The sequence below is a fragment of the Colias eurytheme genome, chromosome 18 (genome assembly GCF_061535395.1).
Source record: "Colias eurytheme isolate Ceu_HAF_F1 chromosome 18, ilColEury1 Martin Lab GWU primary, whole genome shotgun sequence".
Lineage (NCBI taxonomy): Eukaryota > Metazoa > Arthropoda > Insecta > Lepidoptera > Pieridae > Colias > Colias eurytheme.
Window position 1 is genome coordinate 10414371 of NC_142997.1, and position 24120 is coordinate 10438490.

At 35.2% G+C, this 24120-nt stretch overlaps 1 protein-coding gene across 1 annotated transcript in view; it reads right to left on the reverse strand.

Moving 5' to 3' along the window:
• Poxm (paired box pox-meso) overlaps positions 1 to 20017 on the reverse strand; it is a 30994-nt gene extending 10977 nt beyond the window's left edge. Inside the window, exon 1 of the mRNA XM_090112498.1 lies at positions 19891 to 20017. Within this exon, the coding sequence (XP_089968624.1) occupies positions 19891 to 19999 (109 nt within the window). The 5' untranslated portion in view covers positions 20000 to 20017. The remainder of the gene's footprint in view (positions 1 to 19890) is intronic.
• Positions 20018 to 24120: the final 4103 nt, after the last annotated feature.

Sequence of the window (24120 nt, forward strand, 5' to 3'; positions counted from 1 at the left end):
ATCGTTGCCTTACTCCATGACGCGGACGTGAACGGTATTGACATGACGCAACCTTGTAATTTTACTCTGAACGCGCCTAAGTAAAGAAGTGTCACTTTAATAACATCAGAATTTACATAAATATGTACCTCTAGGATTCATATTTTTGTTTTGATTAAAAACTTCATAATATCGATAAATCGACCAAAAAATGGGCACCTCACTATGAAAGAGGATAGTGTTGTCGATACAACACCGCATTCGACGCATAAATTATTCGTTTTACACTTTATTAGTTGTATTTAGTTTATCTTTCAGCGAAAATCGCATGTAAAAAATATTTTTCATATTTTTATTTTATTTTCAGGTCGTAAATAATAAAAGTGTGACACTGCTAATATTATTTATTATCTCAAACATAGAAAATTCCTGAACACAAATACTGCATTATATTGACTGATAAAATCATTTTTTTATTGCGTTTTTATTTTAGCTTCAATTTAAAAGTTATTTTTGAAGTATTTCCGCACGTTTTCCGCCTGAAATCAGAAATGGTTATGATTATGAATGAAACAAACAACGTAGCCAAAAAAATTCGTAGTTACTCAGAACGTCTTGATTATTTTAAAATAATTTGGAAAATCCAAATGTGCACGCCTCATAATTTTTTTTTAATAATTATTTATTAATTATTATTTTTGTTTATTTAATAACAATTAAACCACATCGAATCAGACCCTGAAAAATGAAAGGGTTCTATTCCTGAGCATACTCAAGCGTAAGAGAAAAAAAAAACCGGCCAAGTGCGAGTCGGGCTCGCGCACAAAGGGTTCCGTAGCAGCAAATATAATAAATTACAGTTAAATCAACCTATCTCAAAAACTATAAGAGATACTTTGATCAAACCAAAAATCGTTGAAAGAGTTAATTAGCATGCATCACCTCTATTTTTTTTAGAATTTTATACCCCGTAGTTATAAAAATAGAGGGGGGGGGACATACTTTTTACGACTTTGAGAGCTGATATCTCAAAAACCGTTCACTTTAAGAAAAATGTTTTTTAGAAAACTTTATATCATTTTAAAAGACCTTTCCATTGATACCCCACACGGGTATGTACATCGAAAAAAAAAATTTCATCCCTCAGTTACATGTATGGGGGGCCCCACCCCCAATTCTTTTTTTTACTATTTAGTGTCATATTTTTGTAGCGGTTCATACAACACATATTCCCATCAAATTTCATCACTGTAGTACTTATAGTTTCCGAGTAAATCGGCTGTGACAGACGGACAGACGGACAGACGGACAGACGGACATGACGAAACTATAAGGGTTCCGTTTTTGCCATTTTGGCTACGGAACCCTAAAAAAGACTCGATTAGTAAAGTATTTCGGTCGCTATCGTGTTAACAAGAAAATCCTCCGCACATACAGACACACGGACGTCCAAGACAGAAATTTTTTAAACTGTTTTTTAACTAGTTTAAATAACAAAAATGACATCAAAAATATCATGAATGTTAAAAATAGTGTTTTTTCTTAATATGTGTGTGTATGTATTATCTTACAAGTGCAATGTATGATACATATAGACATTTTAAGTTTGAAAAATCAGATGTTTTGCGCGAAGTGACAGTAGTACCCACCTCAACGCTTCGCTTATGAGGCGTGCAATACGAACACTTTATCAGAGGAGGAAGGTTTTGGATGTCTTTTTACATAAATTGGTGAATGGTTCAATCGATTGTGTGTCATTGGTATCTCAGCTTAATTTTAAAGTTCCAGTCAGATTGCCTAGACATTCTAATAATATGCCGTTCCATACAAAATTCCACAATAGTAATCTAGGCCATTATTCAGGCATTTCTCGCCTTACCAAAGAATATAATAATATAGTTTCTGGCAATAACAAGACTATTGACATTTTCTCAAACACTGTACATAAATTTAAAAAGGAATTGCTCTCGATTGAACCTATACCAAAACCCAGTTGATCAAATGTAGTTTTATTTTAACATTAATTGATTATTTTGCCGTCAAAATTGGATTTATGTATTATGTATATGTATACTTTTTACCTAATCTGCAGCTAGCTGCAGACTGTGTGTCTTTGATTTAATGTTATATTTGTTAGTGGTGGTTGCCTATAATTGTGACAGCACTATGTCTACGATTGTTATTACTTTTATCTATGTATCATGTGTATGTCATGTTGGTGATCCTTAATGAAATAAATAAATAAATAAATAAACAACAATTATCAATTTAAGTATATGTACCTTTGCGATTACTTTCAGCCGGGGATCACCTATTGGAGCCTCGTTAAAAATGTATAAGTAGTAATAATTAAACTCTATCCAACTAAATTCACTGCCGGACTGCGGAATGCATGAAAGATCGATTAAACCATCAAATGTTATTAAAATGGCCAAATAACACGTTCCTTCTTATACATATATTATGTGAAATCGATATATAATTCATGGTAGCCAAATTTTTTTTTCATATTTCAAAATTATTCTTATTCTTATTCTTTGTGACCCTAGACAAAATGAGTCGAGATTCTGGTTCCACTGTAAATATGTATAGCGGTAAAGCTAATGTAACAACCGCATGTAACAACATTCTACAAATTTGCATTAAAATAAATAATAAATAAATAAATATTTCAGGACAATATGTGGAAGGAATTCTATAAAATACGGTTTAAGACATTTATTTCTCAAAAATACGTATAAGATAAACCGTACCTTTTCAAATTCAAATTCATTTATTGCTTGAACACGTACATAAGATGTCCTCTTGTTACAAATAGAGTTGCGTAACAGTGTTCGCCATGTCACAGTATTACAATATCTAGGAAATAATAATGTAATACTGTGGCCATGTCAACTGGTATGAAATCATTTTTATTTTCAATTCTTATCAATTCTCTCCAAGTCCCTTAGTTTTCTTTCAAAATATTTTATAAATAATTTGGAAAATCCAAAAGTGCACGCCTCATAATTTTTTTTTAATAAATATTTATTAATTATTATTTTTGTTTATTTAATAACAATTAAACCACATCGAATCAGACCCTGAAAAATGAAAGGGTTCTATTCCTGAGCATACTCAAGCGTAAGAGAAAAAAAACCGGCCAAGTGCGAGTCGGGCTCGCGCACAAAGGGTTCCGTAGCAGCAAATATAATAAATTACAGTTAAATCAACCTATCTCAAAAACTATAAGAGATACTTTGATCAAACCAAAAATCGTTGAAAGAGTTAATTAGCATGCATCACCTCTATTTTTTTTAGAATTTTATACCCCGTAGTTATAAAAATAGAGGGGGGGGGGGACATACTTTTTACGACTTTGAGAGCTGATATCTCAAAAACCGTTCACTTTAAGAAAAATGTTTTTTAGAAAACTTTATATCATTTTAAAAGACCTTTCCATTGATACCCCACACGGGTATGTACATCGAAAAAAAAAATTTCATCCCTCAGTTACATGTATGGGGGGCCCCACCCCCAATTCTTTTTTTTACTATTTAGTGTCATATTTTTGTAGCGGTTCATACAACACATATTCCTATCAAATTTCATCACTGTAGTACTTATAGTTTCCGAGTAAATCGGCTGTGACAGACGGACAGACGGACAGACGGACAGACGGACATGACGAAACTATAAGGGTTCCGTTTTTGCCATTTTGGCTACGGAACCCTAAAAAAGACTCGATTAGTAAAGTATTTCGGTCGCTATCGTGTTAACAAGAAAAAGGATCCGCACATACAGACACACGGACGTCCAAGACAGAACTTTTTTAAACTGTTTTTTAACTAGTTTAAATAACAAAAATGACATCAAAAATATCATGAACGTTAAAAATAGTGTTTTTTCTTAATATGTGTGTGTATGTATTATCTTACAAGTGCAATGTATGATACATAAATACATTTTAAGTTTGAAAAATTAGATGTTTTGCGCGAAGTGACAGTAGTACCCACCTCAACGCTTCGCTTATGAGGCGTGCAATACATTTTAAATTTTAATTAAACTGATCGAAATCGCATAGCCTACATCCTTGTTAGCGTTATCGACATTTCAGCAGTTCACAGCTTTACGAGCCTGCGACCAATCGGCGCGCTAATCACTTACCATTACCAGATGTTATGCCCACCGATTTCACTTACCTACGTGCCTACATGTAATTACATTTGTGTTGCGTTGTGGTATGTTTGGGTTTTGGTATTTTGTTGTTTCGGTTTTAAAATGGTTATCACTTATCAGCCTGCAGTGTTCACTCTAATCGCAAACCATGCCCTTAATCGAAAAAAATCATATCGTGTACAAATGCCTTGAATAGTAGATAAATTGTGTCTATCCCCTATCTGTATACCTACTCTAAGTTTTATTTTATGTGAATCCATCCTAGTTAGTTAATAATTCATCTAATTACATATCACCATCACAGTTATAAAGATGGCTTTCATTTTGGCGTGAAGATTTAGGCAGACAGTGGCTGAAATCCAGTTATCTATTACCTATTACTATATCTTTTGTAAATACCTACTCTTAAAATATTGTTATGTAAGAAATAAGATGCGAAGCTAGTTTAATATTAGTTTGAATGTAATAAGAATGTACTGCGATTCTACACAGCTACCTAATTGATTAACAAATCGCAGCTAGTCAACGACTATTAGCAAAGTGAAGGTAGTTGGGTCGAACGTCGTATAAACAACGTCCGAGCCCCTAGGCACGATCCGTACGATTGCGCCACGAGTGAAAGGAACGCTGCAATTTATAGTATGCGACAGCTAAGCATATTCGGACAGGAAACAGTGACAACTATATTGACAACTACTCATCCACAAAAATATTAAATCAAAAGTTACGTCTAACAGTTAAGTAATTCTTTTCTAACAATTACAAGATATCTATTCAAAAGCTTCTGCAATAGTCTGCTTTGTACAAATATCCACGATACCTACCAACATAATATATTGTAGGTACGTTTTTTTTTAACTTTCATACTTTAAACAATTGTCTGAATATTCAATATCTATGAAATGAACTAGAATGTTACCTATAATTGCAATATCGTTATTAGAACTACTGTTTATACAATTTGCCGTGCACAAAACAAATAATACGAAAGCCATGACATCACGTGGACCACACACGACGTCTCCAACAAGCCGACAAACGAACCGCACGACAAACAGCTACCGTGTCTGAAGGACCACGTAACTAGATACCCAGTACCTGGTCATCGACGGCTGAATAATTGAGATTTTACCTATGTTTACGGTCTCTATCCATCTAGTTAATTGAAGATTGAAACAGAAGCAGTTTAGATGGAAAACAGAAGATATCGTAGTACCTTTAAAGGTATAGCATCATAGCTTTATAGAATAGAATCCGTTGAAAAGCTTTCCGTCCGCGGCTTCGCCCTTGTTTTCAAAGAAAAACCCTCATAGTTCCCGTTCCTGTTGGCAAACATCCTCATAATCTCAATTTCTCAAACCTTGATAAATACTATATTAAAAAAATGGTAGCTATAGATTATTATTTAACCTCGTTCTAAATCTGTTTAAATCTTCGATTTAAGATAATTGACATTCTTTGCGCTGCACCGAAGAGAATAATAAACCGTCTTCCACGTTACATATTAATATAACCTCAACGCATTGTACTAATTATTCCTGTAAATTAGAATCTCCACCTTTGGCCCAAAATATTTAGATATCCTCGCATAAATTAAGATAAATGAATGCGTATGAGAAATGTCTGGGATTCCTGCGCGCGACGTGTGTCCCAGCTGGCCCTTAACCCCAATCAGGGACTATTTGTGGCCCGCTAATTATCGATATCGACCTTAGCACGTGCTTCAAGTTGACAGAAAAGTTATTGCAACCCGAATATTCTGTGCCTGAAGTAAACCAATTTGTTGGTTCACGGCAATTTAGTGGAGTTGCAATTTTGATTTGTAGATATATTTATAGACTCGCCAAACGAATTCCGACCATCAACGTTATATCGAATATCGATAATTGGAAAACACAAACATTACGGGTACGGGAAATCGGACAACTGACACAAATGTACGAGTTGTTTTTGTGAGAATTTAACAAAAACCTAACTTCTTAAAAGTCAGTTGACTCCATTATTTTAATGTGTACAAATAGGTAAATGAATAGGTAAATATAAAAGAAGTGTTCATGTGTTTTTTTCTTAAAAAAACCATCGGAATTTTTCGATTTGATAGAAAATTAAATTGGAGAACTTCAGGCGCCGCCCCGCTGTATACCATGTCTAAAGTTAATCACAAAATACAAATACTAACCCTTCCTAATTCTCCAACTCAACTAAACACATCAAAACACTATAATCCCCTAAAATCACACACAGCGCTGGACAGAGGTCATTGGGTTACGAGAGGTCGGCGGCCATTTTGTTGACTCACGTTAATGCGTGCGCAAACATTGCGCGGGAGTGCCTCTTGTGCCCTCCGTACCGCAAGGACGATATTCTCTATTGGTAACTAGCTGGAAACCGCGGCTTTGTTCGTGTTATTTTTTATTTAGAAGTCAATTTACTCTATGCTAGGTTTTTTATATTTAATAGGCGGTTACCTTAATTCAGGTAAGTACCTACCTATTTGAGACTTTAAGAAGATCAAAAGATAAACTTTTTTATAAAGCGCCGCCATTAGAAATAAAGTTTCCACTGTCCACACATCACTTTCTTGCAAGACAATAAGATGAGCAAACATACAATGGGAAATTCTATTCCTTGTAGTTGTTTCTTAGATTTACTCTATTAAAATTAAATTAAAAGCAATGTTAATTATCGAGCTTCATTCAAGCACACGTAAATTAATTAAATAAATCTAAATAAACAAAGATTCCTTGCTCCTATCAAGCTTTTAATCCAGATGGTTGTGGACGAATTCTACAAACACCTCGCGGCCTCGTCATTGAAGCGGCTGGACGTTGGGGTTTTGGTCGCTAGGAATCCGACATAACCCACGGCCCCTTCCCAGGGGCCAAAGTTAACGTGACCAAGCCTAAAAATCTCCAAATAATAGTCCCAACTAATTGCAAGTAAATGAATGACGCGCAAGAGCGATGCTCCAATATTTGTCGATACTCTTTCGGTAGCGTTTGCTCTGCTCTCCGCCGCCATCTTAAAACAACAACCTGTCCAAATGTTGTGTTTGGTTGGCGTAAAGTTTTTCACTAATGGCTCATTGCATTGTACACGAATGTGCGGTTTAGTGGAGCCACACCACCAATCTGAAAATATTTATGGAAGACGGACGGGATAGGTAAATTATAGCTGTAATAATTTTTGTCTATTTCATATTTTATGCTGAAGCGACGAAGCGCACTTCGCAAATCATTAATCCGTTGAAGATATGTACGAATATTGTTTAATTTCCATTATTTGTACATTTTGTATAGATATTTAAGTAGCTACATATTTGGTGAAATATTTTTTCTAACCACGCGCTCTTGCGACAGCTATAGGAAACAAAACTTCGTCGCAATGAAGCTTAGATAGGTATGTGTTCTAAAAACAAACATTTTAAGTTAAAACCAATGTAATTCGGTCAAGCCTTTTTCAAGTGTTATACCAGCGCAATAGCATTTTTCCTAAGTAGATCCATATCAGCTACTCTAGGTATTGATTATTACATTAAAGACATTGATTAAAAATTTTACCTACAAACAATTTAAGAGAATGATACATTTTGAATTTCAAAACATTTTAGAACAAAATGGAAAAGAAACGATGGTAATTTTTGAAATATGTGCCAACATTAATTATGAAAGAAATGTTAAAGAATAAACAGAGACAGTTGCTAATTTTTTCCATGAAAAAGTACAAATACTTTAATCCCAACGTAAGATAAATCAAGAAGCCAGACGACAACAAAAACAACACATAAACCGATTTGCAAACTCAAATATTAAAATCGGCGAATGTTATGTGTAACGAAACACTGCCAAGCAAACTTACAGAACAATTTCAACCTTATTTCTAGAGCAATACTTGTGAAAATTGTATACAAGGAGCTTTATGGATAAAAATTAATATCGCTCGTCAAACATTGGCTCTTTAAATAAAGCTAATTGACAGGAAATTGTAACTTTAACTGTGTTTGGATTTGTGTTTAGTTCTGGCGCTCGTTTCGGGACAAATCGAGTGTTTACAGATTTGTTGTTACTGTTTGAACTAGTTTAGAGGCTGTAGTTTTGCGTAGACGGTAAAAAAAGGTATGATAAAGAGACAAACTTCTCCTAACAAAAATAAATATCAGAGCTTATGCATTTAAAACTTGAGTTCTGTCAAAAGCACTTTTAAAATGTAGGTATACCTAATAACACGATTGCAAATCTGCAACTTAGGTCATCCATAGCTCGGAAGGCATTCACAGAAAGATGCAAATTTTGCCCTAAATCTTTAAAAAAATTCCTACCGTCTAGACAAATCACTCTAAATCAATCTGAATTCCTTTTCTATTTGTATATCCCCTTGTCACGGACGGCACCTTTGGTAGAGTACATAAGGTAGGCCGTTCGGTAGCCCGTGTTCGTGTGTTTGGCTGCCGGGCGCTCTGCAAACAGAGACGGTAAACACGCAGATGTTTGTGGCTTTTAACGATAACTTGGCTTATTTTCCTTTATTATATTGTTTGATTGCAGGCGTTTTCTTTTAGTAACGGGATATTTAAGCTTGTCTTTATAATAAGGTACTTATGTAGGTCTATAACATTAGGTACTTTTTCTGTTAAAAGAAGATAATTTTGACCAACCAACGTAACGTTGTTAGATGCCGTTTTTAATGACTTGACTGCAACATCTATAACATTTTTATAATTAAGAAGAGTATTTAAATGTATATTTCACAATATTTACACTCACAATAAAAGCTAGAATTCATTAAAACCAGTAATTAAGCCGTGGCTCGTGCGCTGACGTCGCACGGATAACCTCCCGATAACTTGCGATAGTAGGTATGCGTGTTAGTTATTCTGGTTATTGTATTATTATTTGTACTTTCATTCTTTATATTCCTATGCATTGAAATATACTATTTTTGCTTTTAATTGTGTAAACTGTTTGGTTGTAGTTATCATTGTCAAATTATACAAAAACGTTTCCTAATTCAATTTTTTTTTCATTACTATCATCGGCTTAATCAATCTTAAAAGTTCTAATAATATGTAGTATCTACATAATTAATAATACCAATTCTTTTTATTTTTTACTTTTCCGTTTTTGAAGTCGGTTATTTTTAACGTGGTTATTTTACGATATTGTTAGACGTAACTTTTGATTTAATATTTTTGTGGATGAGTAGGTAGTTGTCAATATTATAGTTGTCACTGTTTCCTGTCCGAACATGCTTAGCTGTCGCGCCTGTCGCATAATATGTTGTTTATACGACGCGACGTTCGAACCTCGGTTCGACCCAACTACCTTCACTTTGCTAATACTGCTAATAGTCGTTGACTCGCTGCGATTTGTTATTAACTACTTACCTACATCAATTAAGGCTGGTTTACACTTTGATTAGTGCGAGTGCAGGTGATTAGTGCAGGTGATTAGTGCCTAGGTGTGGACAGCGACTGTTTAGTGCAAGTGATTAGTAGGCTGTGTAGTAAAGTGAATAGAAGCGTGTTCTATTGTTTTGCGAGTGGACTGCGAGTAGCCACGTCCCGCGCGCCCTCCCTTCCCCCTCACTCGCAGCGTGCCTGCACTCGCACTAATCACCTGCACTCGCAGTGAATTGGACACTACTCGCACTACACATCTGCACTCGTACTAATCACCTGCACTCACACTAATCAAAGTGTAAACCAGCCTTTAGGTAGCTGTGTAGAATCGCAGTACATTCTTATTACATTCAAACTAATATTTAAACCGGCCTCGCGTGCTAATTTCTTACAATATACATAATAATATCATATTAAGTTTGTATTGATGAATATCACCCAATAGATTACTATACGTACATCAGATTGGTGTTTTGGAAAATAAGATAATAGAACCTATCTACATATACGAGTACCTAGGTAATGGAATGACTCCGACCAAACCTGCTAGTAGGTATGTGCTGAAACTATTTCCTGAAACCTCAGGAAAACCCTTTCAAACATTGAACTATACAAAAATCAACGAACCAACATCATATTTTAAGTTTAACCAGCAGTAGGGATGTGACGTTAATATCGATAAAAGGTCAAGTCGATAACCGAGTCGTCGCGGGTCACACCGCGCTCATTGAGTCGCGTGCTAGTCATGCGTTTAATTTGATTACGTTACAATAAATTGGGATTACGAATGTATGTGATGAATGATATTATGTTGACTTATGTGACTTTTATTTATGCGTAAATAAAAGTGATTCCCTTTGTCCAATAAGTTGAAGAGTTCATCCATCTCAGTTATTGTAGGTACATCTTCGTTCTCACAGAGTTATTAGCATTACGCAGATAATGAAAAACTTTACGAATACCTATTACAGTTTCGTTTCAAATGAGTCCCAAATTGTAATATAGCAAAGTTATACTAAGACACTAATTGATAACAGAACTTATGTAGGTAATTTCTTATATAATTTAAGAATATAAGTACCTAGTACCTACAAATAATACTTGAAAGCTGTGTTCACCACAGGGTAAATAAATAGGTTCTAGGTGTATCCTATGTCCTATGACTCCCACCGGTCAGCAACCGAAATAAAACATAAAATTAACGTAACATATATGTACTACTGCGCAATTAAAAAGCTGCTGCTGTAGGTACGTCATAATTTACGTTTCCAGATTATTTTATCTCTAATCTTCGGTTATTTAATAAATACTATGGCATGTTTATAAACATCAGGCAATTATTTATATAATTGTCTTCACGAGAGACGATTAAAATATGACAAATTATTTATACGGTAATTTTTATGCATGTACTTATTGTAGATACATGAAAACATTTTTGCAATAGTTTATACAATGCTGCTTGCATTGTATAAACAGAACAAAAGTTCATATTTGGAGTTCCTATTCAGAAGCTAACAAGTTTTAGAACCAAATTGTCCACCATTTACACGATAAATTATTAAAATAAGCTTTTTCTCATAAAATGATTTATTATAACAAACAATCAATTAACAATACGCGTGAGATTTATCGATATTTATTACCTGTTTTAGTTAGAAATCGTGTATAGTGCAGCGCAGTTATCGTGGGTCGGCGGGTTATCGACAGCGATAACTCGCACGTCACTAGCTCCCTCTATTGTTAAGTAGGTATATTTTTTGCATAGCGTTATTGATATTAACTTGGTATTGCAATTGCAACCAAATTGTTAGTAAATTGAATTACATGAAAGCAATAAATTTTCTATATCTACCTGTATTTATTTTTGTTGTAAACAAATATAGGTGTAACAATAGATAAATACATAGGTACTAGTAGGTAGGTAACTATACATAAATTCATAATCCTACTAATATTATAAACTAGATTTCCACCCGCAGCTTCGCCCGCGGATTCATTGCATTTAGGTATAATACCTATTAGTAGGATGCGAATGTTTGTAAGGATAGATGTGTGTACCTACCTATATGAGATGGATGTTTGTTACTCACGGAAGTAGGTACTAGGTACTGAACCGATTAGGTACAATGAATAAGTACCTAGTATAGCGCGGGCGAAGCCCCGAGTGGAAATCTAGTTTATGTAGATAACTAGCGACCCGCCCCGGCTTCGCACGGGTGCAATGCTGATACTAAATACACTACAGAAAAACTGTGAACGTTGTACATATTATATGTATATAAAAACATAGCAGCCCGTTCCGGCTTCGCACGGGTAGGTATAAAATAGATAGCCGGGCGGCCGGCCGGTATCGCCGCAAACGCTACGTCCCGCAATTTTTAAATCTGTAATATCTTCGAAAATATTCACTTAAATCATACGGTGTAAAGGGCCATAGAGATCTATATTAAATGAACAATGTATTCAAGGTATTTAATTGGTTAAGGATTAATGCTGTATTGGTTAAAATCGCATCGAAAATTAGCCATTATTTGTCGTAAAAAGTAAATGACAAAAAAAAGTTATTGTGGGCTATCCATAAGAGATAAATAAATCATTAGTACATTTATTAATATTAATTTTAATATACAGGGTGTCCCACTGTTGGTAGGTATACTAAGCTCACAGGAGCTTATAATTTTGCATAGGTATCTACGCTGACTACGTAAATAATATTTATAAAATTCCAGACGCAGTTTTTTTCAAATAGATGAATTCTTAAAACTCTATGTGTACCCCTAAAAAGCAACCCGCCCAGCTTTGATTTTTACCAGCACGTGACCTATCGTTTAAGATTATGTTTTCATAGACAAAATGCTCACAATAGCGAAGCGGTAGGATTTGCCGGCTGCGCGAAGCTAGAGGAGAAAACATGGATTTTCAGGAAAAATTTTATAGCAAAACTTTTTTGATGTAATTTTGTTGTTCAAGTATTTTTTACGTGATCAGTGTAGGTATGCAAAACTACAAGTTCTTTCGTGCTTAGCAAATGGGCGGGCGTGCTCCTGGGCGGGTTGCATGTTAGGGGTGTAGGTACACATAGAGTTTTAAGAATTCAAACATTTGAAAAAAAAAACTGCGTCTGGAATTTTATAAGTATTTTTTACGTAGGTACTCAGCGTATGCAAAACTATAACCTCCTTTGAGTTTAGTATACCAACAGTGGGACACCCTGTATACCTACCTAAAGAAATTGGAAATGGAAAATATACGACGCGTAAAAGTACCAGTTTCTGTTTTAGACAGAATAGAGAGTATTCCTGCAGACATTCGATTCGTTACATCACTATCTATACTTCTATAGGTACTTACTTAAATTTTAAAGCTAAAGGCCGTTTGTTTCTTTGGAACGCGCTTATTTCAGAGAGCACGGGTCCGATTTGAAAAATTTCACTGTTCGAAAAGTACCTACCTACCTAGTCCATTTATAGAGGAAGGCTATAATATATATATATAGGTATTAATGTATTATCATCATGCTAAGACTGGAAAAACGCGGGAAAACTGCGAGGTAGGAAATTAGTTAAAGCTGCTAAATTATTTAGGGTAAAAGTGGGATAGATGCCGCACTAGGATAGATGCCCCATTTTCAAAAAACCTCACTTCCCAGAGTCCTGACAACGAATTAATGATTTAAATAGGAGCTCCTATCACCCCGCACCTCGTGTACGCATGATCTGTTGTTTGGTGAAGACGTGTTTCGCTAGTGCGTGTTATAATATCGGCGGCGAACTTCACGAACACGTTAAAATTTAAAAAGGTTGATATTTGCCTTTGCATAACTTAATAAGTATTAATAAATTTCACTATATTTCTTATTATGTCTATACACTGGTTCATTAAGTACAAATCTAAGTGAAAATAGTGGCTCTTTTGTTTTTATTTAATAAAAAAACTACTGGGGCAGCTATCCTTATCAAAAAGGATAGTTGCCCCTTTTTTTTCGAGGGATAGATGCCCTTAGGGGCCTCTAAGGGCATCTATCCCTCAATACATATGTACATGTTAGTATCGATAATCACAGGTACTGTTTATATTTTTACCCGATTGCGTCAGAGGTTTTCTCTATGTTAACCGATTTTACTCGTTTAATTTGCTTTTTTTTTGTTATGTTTACTTACTTATTAATGATCTGCCCTTATACTGATTGTAGGAGAACCACGCCACGAAAATACAAAAGAAAAGAAGGAGTGCGAGCGCAAGTATATTCTTGGACAACAGAACAACTATGTGAACTTGACATTTGCTGGTTTATCATATTAATTTTATTAGATTTCGCGTTTATAGAGTATGTCAGGCATCTATCCCACTCTGCAGGCATCTATCCTCCTTAGTATTTTCATGGTGGGGCAACTATCCAACTAGGTAGGCATCTATCCTCAAAAAGGGTGTTCTACAAAAATATTTATTACACATTATCTATAAATGATAGGATTAAAAATATATATAGTAATTCAAAACAGATAATTAACCTAGCTATATTCATACAAAGTGTTCGTATAAGATTCATGTTTTTTAAATTATGAGGCTATTTCAAAAAGTGGGGCATCTATCCCACTTTTACCCTATTATTAGGTAGACAACAGAATTTTAATTCTTTTGTTTTTACAAATAACAAAAATTTTAAACAGAGAGTTCGTTCTTTCTGTGGTGTGCGTTTGTAATTGATTAACTACTTAGGTAACCGATAGGAGAAAAGAACGTACCTAAGTAGGTACCTATCTACCTATTTAACCGATAGATACGAAAATTTTTTCAACAGTAAACTCATGAGATGAAATGCTGCGAAGAGTAGAAGAGTAGGTAAATAACCGATTTCTGTTTGTAAGTAGGTATGTACCTATAGGTATTTTATGCGTTTTATAAATTTAAATGCGTAGGTACCTATAATGGAACCATGGCCGCATGGTAATGATTTTTATTTTGGTAGGTACATCGTAGACCGGTAGTTTATTTTTTTTTTTTTTTTTTTTTTTTTTTTTTTTTTATTTTGAATTTCCAACAAAGAATACATAGTTTGAAAACTTAATTCTAAAATTGCTTACGACAAAAATCATTTATGTATCTTTACTTACAGGAAATTACAACGATCATATTACAAATATTATTTGAACAGATGACAATATTATTTTAAGACATTATAGTGTAATAAGAAAAAGAAAAGATTGTATCTCTTATTATAATAAATTTCTCATAAGTACATGAACTTTTATAAATGTATATATAGTGAAAAAAATGACTAAATGACTAGTGTACGTCTTGCTGAAAATACATTTAAAAAAATTTGAAAGGTCGTATTTACTAATATGTATTCTAAACTAATACTAGGTTAGAACCTAGGTAGGTACTGATATAAGTTTATAATGTTTTAATTAACATATACTATTAAAATGATTGATAACAATACGTTTGAACACCGCAAGTGAATTGTGAAATATATCGATTTCACGTGACTTTGCTGCGATAACGTTGTATTCATGGGTAAGTCTAACCATTGGGGAATGTTTCCCTAAGTTTGTACGAAATGGAGGAGTTCTGAGTATAGCGCAGGGATAACGAGGGATCCTAGCGGGGACATTGATACATATTCTACTTAATAGTTCAGGAGAAACAATGCTGTGATTGAGTATTTTAAATAAGAAGACAACATCCAACACTGTACGACGAGATTTTAAACTCATTATCCTGAAATAATTGAGCCTGTCCAGGTAACTTGTGCAAGATTTAGCAATTCCAGCTTTGAATGCCAAACGCCGAACCAGTAATTTTTGCAGACGCTCGATACGATTTATATGCGTTTGATAGGTTGGGTTCCAGACTGTACAACAATACTCGAGACGACTACGAACAAAGCTGTTGTATAGCAAAAGTGTTGTATTGGGATCTTTGAAGTCTTTGGAGCACCGTAGAATGAAGCCAAGCGATCGATATGCTGCAGCCAATATGTTGTCGTAATGAGATGTAAAGCGTAATTGTGAATCAAGGTAAACTCCAAGATCTCGAACTACCTTAATTTCTTGCAACAACGATCCGTGAATATTGTATGAAGACTCTATGATCTTGTGTTTGCGCGTAAATTTTATATGGTAGCATTTGTCACAATTCAGAAGCATCATGTTACAAGAACACCATTCATTTAATTTTTGCAGATCTGATTGGAGCAAATTTGCATCCGTCTCTGAACGAATTACGCGGATTAACTTGAGATCATCTGCAAAAAGGTATGGAATGGAGTGTTTGAATATATCCGGCAGATCGTTTATAAAAACATTAAAGAATAAAGGCCCTAAATTCGAGCCCTGTGGAATACCTGAGGTTGCGATATAACTTTCTGATTGACTACCATTGAGAACAACAGACGACGGCCTGGTATCCAAATATGATTTGCACCAATTCAAGACGGTGGCAGACACTCCGAACAACTCCAATTTCTGTATTAGAATTGAATGGTTTACCTTGTCAAAGGCCTTTGAGAAATCGGTATAAATTGCATCGACTTGGTGACCCTGATCAACTGCCTCGGTTAAATTACTTACATATGTTACAAGATTTGTATTAGTAGACTTTTTAGTCATAAAACCGTGTTGAGATTCAGAAAAATGACAGTAGACATGCTTGTGGAGTACTTCATAAACCATTGACTCAAAGACCTTTGACAAGGTAGAAAGGATGGAGATTGGGCGATAGTTTGATATAAGATCACGATTGCCACCCTTATATACGGGTACAATTCGAGCTTGTTTCCAAACTGATGGAAACAGACCATTATTAAGGGAAGTATTAAAAATTAGCGCCAGGGGAACGGACAGCATGCTTGCACAACGGGTAAGAAATATGGGCGGGACGTTGTCTGGACCTGGTCCTTTACTCAGGTCCAAGGCCAATAATGCCTTTTTAATTGTATGACTCGATATTGAAAATGCACTGAGCATAGGAGCTACGTTGGATACATTAGATAAAGCCATAGATTTGTAGTTCAAATCAACAATAGAAGGATTAAAGACAGAGGAGAAATACTTTGCAAATAAGTCGCAGATATCTTTTGGGTTGCTACAAGATTCATTACCAAGTGACATGGTAGAAGGATAAGAAATATTTCCCTTCCTCAAGTTTTTTACATGTGTCCAAAAATATTTGGGATTAATCTTTATCGAATTCTCAATATTTTTTAAATAATTAGCATAACACTGTTTCGTTAATAACATTGATTCTTTTCTCAAATATTTGAATTCAATAATATCCATAGGGTTATTGTATTTTTTTATTCTTTTATGTAAATTATGCTTTTTATTCAATAATTTAATAAGTCTGAATGAGTACCAAGAAGGATATTTATTTCCACAAGTCTTGACTTCAGGGACACATTGTTTAATTATACTGTGGATAATACTATAAAATTTATCTACCATGACATCAACGTCTTCCATCGGACAGAGCTCTGTATTCCAGTTTATATTTTTGAGCATTTCGTTGATGTCGTTATAATTTGCCTTATGGAACAGAAACTTTTTCCTTGGTATGGACTTATTTATTTTTGGGCTTATGATTGGTGTTATTTCTAATGGCGGGTGAAACCTATCTACTTCACGAACAGGATTCGAGAATTTTGTTTTGAAAATTTTGTATATTATTGTACTGTTGAAGATTATGTAATGCATTAAAATCGATCAAGCGGTCTTTGAGGTACCCCGTACTTGTGTCAGAGGTGATTAAGTACGGAGCATTGTCTTGCGTTACCCAGTTTATACCGGGCAAGTTGAAGTCACCCACGATCAATGTGAAATTATCACAAGATCTCTCCAATGCAGTGTGGCAATTATCAATGAAATGATCAAAAACATCAACCCGAATTGGGGGGGCTAAGTAAACAGCACAAAGCTTGAGCAAACTGTGTCCATTTGATTTTTGTGATTGCAACTCGATCGTGACCCATAAGTCTTCGCAGTTGCTCTCCCAGTTATGCATACGCGAAGAAACGAGTTTATTAGATACCGCTACCAGAACTCCTCCACCTATACTTTTGTGTCGATATAGAGAAGATGTTTCCCTATCTCTACGATAAACCGTGAACTTACCATCAAACATTTCAGAATCAAAGATGCCGCTACAAAGCCACGTTTCCGTAAATATGTAAACATCGAAATCTTCAGTCTGTATATGCTGGCGCACCTTAGCAAGATTTCCACGAAGGCCTCTAGTGTTTTGATAGTATAGCTTAACCGAGTCGAATGTTATATGGTTTAGAGCACCAGAATATGACCAATTTGCTATAAATTTACTGAAACTATAGAAACCACTACAACGAGGAAAGTTTTTCTAAGTTATCTATAAAAATGGTGTTTGACGTTTCATCCTTCTTCATGAAAACTTTTCCACTACGCACCCAAACAAATTTATAATGCTGTTCCTTAGATTTAAGTCTGGCAGCCGCGTAGATGGTTTTGTTGATCGGCGAAAGATGCTCGGTGACATATATAGGTATAGGAGGATTCGATGCAATTCCTAAGTGACTGGTATTTAACTTCTCTGTTAAGTCCTTTTTCTTATTGAACATGGATGTTGCAGCTAAAAATGTGTCTCGTAATCTTGGGCTACTGAATTTCACAATAATAGAACGTGGCCTTGAACTCTGCGTATTCAGTTTAGCAACCCTTGTACATAGAAGAATATCTGTATCCTTAATGTCACATTTAATAGTTTTACTTAGTTGAAGGACTGTGTTTAATAGATTTTCATTGCGGTATTCTGGTACGCATTGCAATTCAATGTTACTCGATCGGGCATGTTGTTCAATCGTATTAAGGCTTTTCTTCATGTCATTTACCGACTGGACTAATTTTATATTATCCATTTCCAGCTTATTTATTGTGCGACATTTTTCTTCCAAAGTTGTTTTCATTTCCTCATAACGCTCGTTGAAAAATGTTAGCGAATCTTGAAAAGTGGATATTAATTCGTTTATTTTGCCAAAGTGCTCGTTAATAATATTTTTTATCGAATCCCGAAATGCTTGGTCTATTTCTTGTCTTATAATGTCCCTCAGCTTACCTCCCGTGATATCTTTTAGTAGTGTATCGACGTATTCATTTTGTGTTTCGGAGCGTTGCGCTTCACTTGGTAAAATGGGCGAATTAATTACATTTAATTGAGTTACAGTTGTTGGGCTCAAGTCCCGAGTCGATCTGGCAGGAGTGTTCGAATTATCTTTTTTTGGTAGTTTGCTGATACATACTGGACATTTCCACAAATTCCTAGTTTCGAGAGTCATTAATTTATACTGTTTATCAGATATATTCGCGCATAATAAGTCATACCATTCTTTACATGCAAAGCATTGAAGGCCCTCTCTGCTTTTAATAACTTTCATGCAACCAGAACAATTTCTTGTAGGCATTTTAATCTATTATTAATTAGGTATATGATATTTTATAAAGCGTAATTAGTGTGAACGCTGTGTGATTTTGTAAATACAAAACAGGGTAACCCGTAAATGGTATTCCGAACGTTGATGCAAAGCAGTGGTCGGTGGCGAGAAAAAGGTCTTAAGCGCCGTGAAAAACGCGTCGCTTACGCGTTTTAATGATTAACACTTCAACTGTTCGTACGTTACAAGTTCTTTGATTTAAAATTTGTATTATCAACCAAAAACTGTATATTTTAAGTGATAATATTACACAAAAAATGCTCACTGATGCTACACAGCGTCTATAATTTGTTATTAAACTGAATAAATAGTTAATAATTCCACTTTTACACTATATAATAATTATAATTCGCACAGCGATTTATCCGTGCAACTCGCGACGAACGAACACCTAGGTAGGTATATAAACTTCCTATGAAGCAGGACAAGGGATTTTCACTTTCAAAGCTTCATCATCTGACACGTAGGTACCTAGGTACCTACTTAGTTGTCTAGATAGGTAAAATGTGAATAGGTGGTGTGAAAAATGATGATCTTTACATAGATTGAAGATTCACAATGGCAATGGCACAATAACATGATGCAGCTATAATGTTAAGATTAGATATAGATAGGTATATATTTCCTATTTTAAATCTAATGAGCCTGCTTTGAATCTATTGGAATAGGTACCTACAATGGAAATCCATCCTGTTCATCACAAATTAAGCTATTTCAAGTTAGTCATCTTTTCTGTTTGTTTCTTATGTTAAGTTATTTTCTAAAATCTTTTCGTATCAATATAACCAAAGCTTTTCTCCTCTTTACTATGGTGAAAGTCACCAAGGAAAACTCACGTAGAAACCTTTCAAAAGCACTTTTCACAAATCGTGATGAAGAATCGTCTCACCAGTCTCCATAGCGTACCCCGCGGCGGCGGCTGCGGCGTGCAGCGCGCCGTACTCCTTGCCATCCATGCCGCCCAGCATCATGTCACACACACACCACTCGCGCACCATGCGTCCGTCCCGCGCGGCGAGCGCTGCACGACTGCAGCCGCGTCGCGCTCCCGTGCGCACGCGCACTCGCTCCGCCCACTCCGCCATTGGACGCGGCCGGCCAATCGCAACGCTCCATTTCCCGCGCTTTCCTTTCCGTATCGCCTTCTATTTGAAGCGTGCTGCATTCCTCTATTTTCAGAAAATGATTTGAACTTTAATCCTATTGTCATAGGGGTGGAAATAGTTTTAGGTGGAGTGTGATAGCGTGACTGTTTGTTCGTTTGGTTGGTTGCGGTCGATTGAGGGGAGGGGGACGGTACATAGTGTTATGTGCGGTGTAAGTGAATTGTAATTGATATTTTATGTAAGCTAATAATTATGTTAACACTTTATGGCGGAAAGATAAGGATATCGTTTCATTGTTTTGATATGAAATGCGTTTTTAAATTAAGTTTTTTAAATTGAATTTTGAGGTTTCAATGACGATTGTTTTTATGTTGACTCGATTATAAAGTTGTTTCGTGCACATGATACAAAATACAAATATAACAATGTCATATTGTATAATTTGTGTTGATAATGAACTCATTAATAAACATGGTCCAGACTTCAGAAGCCCTGTGGGCTGTGAGACCTATTTCCTTATTTAATCAGATTTTCAGATTGCGTTACAAAATGCAAGGATAATTAGATACCTAGTTACCTACCTACTTAATACCTAGATGTAAGAAAGTACCTACCTAAAATTTTGTAGCTAGATGAAAAATAGTCAGGTGCCTGTATGAAATACATAGGTAGGTACCTATAGGTGCCAACATATCATTCATCCTAATTCCTAATAATATGTTGGCACCTATAGGTAGCTGTAGGTATGTACACCTAGACTACCTAGGTACTTGCTTACACTGCAGTAGGTACCTATACCTAACTCTGGTTACACTCTGGTTACCTACCTAACACATTAGGTAGGTAGGTAGAATTTAAATCGATACGGGATATGAAAATGTCCACTCGAACTAAAACCACACACAAAAACAAATAAAAATCATATTCAACTGAAATTCCTCAATCGTACAATATTTAGCGGCGCTTTGAGCTCAGCCGCGATTCGCATCATTTGCGGCTCAGCAATTTGTACGGTGCGCCCGCGGCGGGTTCAAACATAAGTTTTTGTTGTTTGCGCGGTAATTAACAGTATTTTTTACAAGTTTACGCGTATCACAAGTATTTGTCGTAATTAAGACGTTTTTGCTACTGTTTTAGTGTCGCGACGTGATGTGACGACGTTCAGGAAATTGGCTGGCTGTAGCCTGTAGGAACGGGAAAGGAAATAAAAAACAAAGCAATATGCCTTCAGTTTCATCAAACTCGAAAGCCTTCAGATTTAGTAGACAGATTTAAGTAGGTATAAGTTTCTATAAATATTAAAATTGTAACAAACTAGGTATAAAAATTACCTAGGTATATAGGTAGGTACCTACCTACCTAGGTAAATAATAAATATCTATGTCGAAGTAGGTAGGTACCTACTAGGTGCATAGGATGCTTTCTCTATCTCTACTTACCTAATTCTATATTAGTTACCTCTAGGTGCCTCAAATAAAGGCTAACCTCTCATAAGTTCCTATAGGTATATTAAAATAAAAAAAAATAATGCGAGTGTTATCAGTTATCATACGCCTGAATTCGTGCACGGGATGTAGGTAGGTACCTACGGTCTACAAATGAGAGGATTGTAATTTTAATAAGTATCTAGATAAGTAGGTGCCTAGGGACATCAGACTTGAATGAATGCATGTGAATAGGTAGGTAGGTACCTACCTAGGTATCATGTACCTTAGTAGGTACATATAACTAGTACCTAATAAATCTAGAAAAATCGCATCACTGGCACACGAATATTTATGAGAATTATCGGTAACAATAAAACCGCTAAGATAACGTCACAATGGAGCAATGGCGGCACAAAGAGACGTTAACCACGCAGCGCGGGAAAATACAATGCGCGCAGCTTTATTGTGTGCGAGACAGGGCTGTGCAAGGGAAGTTTTTATAAAATGTAGGGAAAATATATAAGTCTATAGGTAGGTAAATGTTAACACCTATGAGATAGAAAGATAGGTAGGATATGCACGAAAAAAATATTTTTAGTGAGAAAAAGTCTTCCTGTAGGAAGCTAAGTTCTGTACCTAGGTGCCTGCTAAAGTAGGTATCTACCTATCAGGCTAACAGATAGGACTGATCATCTAAAGTACCTAAATATTTAACCTACAAATAAAATGAATCATAGAAATAGGACGAACAATCTTTTAAATATAGGTACCTAGATAGGTATCTTATCTATAAGTAAGTACCCATTTAGGATTATGATACTTTAAATAAATACTTAGGTTAGGTACCTACGTATAAATAATTATTAAGTATAATGTCCATTTGATTTGGCAGCCCTACCAGCGTATCGATATTTGCATTTCATTCCTTACAAACAAGCTCTTTATTGATATTTTATTTCGGTTACATTACATTCAAGCAAAAATTTTATGTTTCCACTTTCTTCCTTCGCCATTTTATCCTAATTAGGCTTAAGTTTAGAATAATGTTTAAAATACTCAAACCCAAACATTTATTTTTTCAACTAGACTTCGTTTAGAAGAGCTTTTGAATCGTCAAAATACAGAAAAATTGTAATTTACCATCAGTTTTAACTTCATATCCTTGCTCCTTTAAAATCATAACAATTGCAATGTACCTAACATTTTGCATATTATTAATATTTTTAAATAATAATTTATTATGCCAGAGATCAGGTTAAGGAACTTAAATAAGCCTCGTTCTTATTACTATACCTAGTCCAACCAGAACGTAAATAAATAAGTTTGAGTCTTTGACATTCATTCTGAAAAACATTTCTCCCCATTTCCGCACTATATTAGAGACAAAAGCATCTTTTTTCCCATGTCTCCAATCTGTAATGTTTATATGTGGTTCCCTCGCAATCCGTGAGCGACTAAGCGCCCGTCGTGTACTCAAAGTACCCATTTGTATGTCCGCCCTATAAATAGTTCAATAAATGCCGCAGCCTCCTGTGATCTCTGCGGCGGGCGTCTCGCTTCACCGCCAGCCCTTATACCCCTCCCGCCCCTCTTCATCACACAACCTGAAATACACCTTATTCTATACCAAGATAGGTTCAATTTCGATCTTCCATATTTGTCCGTTGTCTTTCGCGTCACAGGATTTTGAACTTCAAATTCCAAATGTTTAAGAGCGCTGTTGCCGTTTCGAATGCAATTCTTATTTTGATTGTCAGAAATCGTTGATGAAACATAACTGATGTAGGATTTTAAATCTTTTGTTCTTGGTTTATAGTTGATTTTAGCTTGATAGTTGAATAAAGGGTGAAGACAACGGAAGTTGATGGTATCACAGTATTACAATATTATTTCCTACAGTAAGGAAACGCCTTTGATGTCGCGCGATGCCGCCGCCAGCGTAGTTACTTACACTGCCACACGAAAATACGCTAGGGTTGCAACAAATGGGAAATAAAACAATTGTGATTATTATTAATATTATGATGAAATCATTTATTCATATGTACATTCAAAATAATTGCGATTATTAAATCTGATGTAATTATTTGTTCATAAATATATAATTACAGATATTGCACTGCTAAATATTATTTACGTGGACACTTTATTTTTGGATGTTCTTAATTGTATATTATACCATTTTACTAAGTAATGCATTCGCATTGAGATGTACAATCTGATTAGAAAATAATGAGGACAACATATACATAGCTTAGATTTTAATTCAACAGATACAATTAATACAATCTTTCTGAAATATTGTTTCCTTCTGGGATTTCAATGTAGATTTACATCCGTAAACGGATATGTAAGTACCTATGTATAATAAAATTATTACACAAAAAATACGACTGCGTCGTCCTTTCGCGATAGTTAATGCAAACTCAGCGTGATTGCATTAAGCGGCCCGCATCGCCCGACCCCCCGCCAGTTCCCCTCCGTTTCTCTGCACAAGTACATTCGTCGCCATACTGTAGGAAATATGGTAATACTGTGATGGTATCTCGTAGTTTTAATTAGCTTCTGTAATTAAGTTAAATTTTT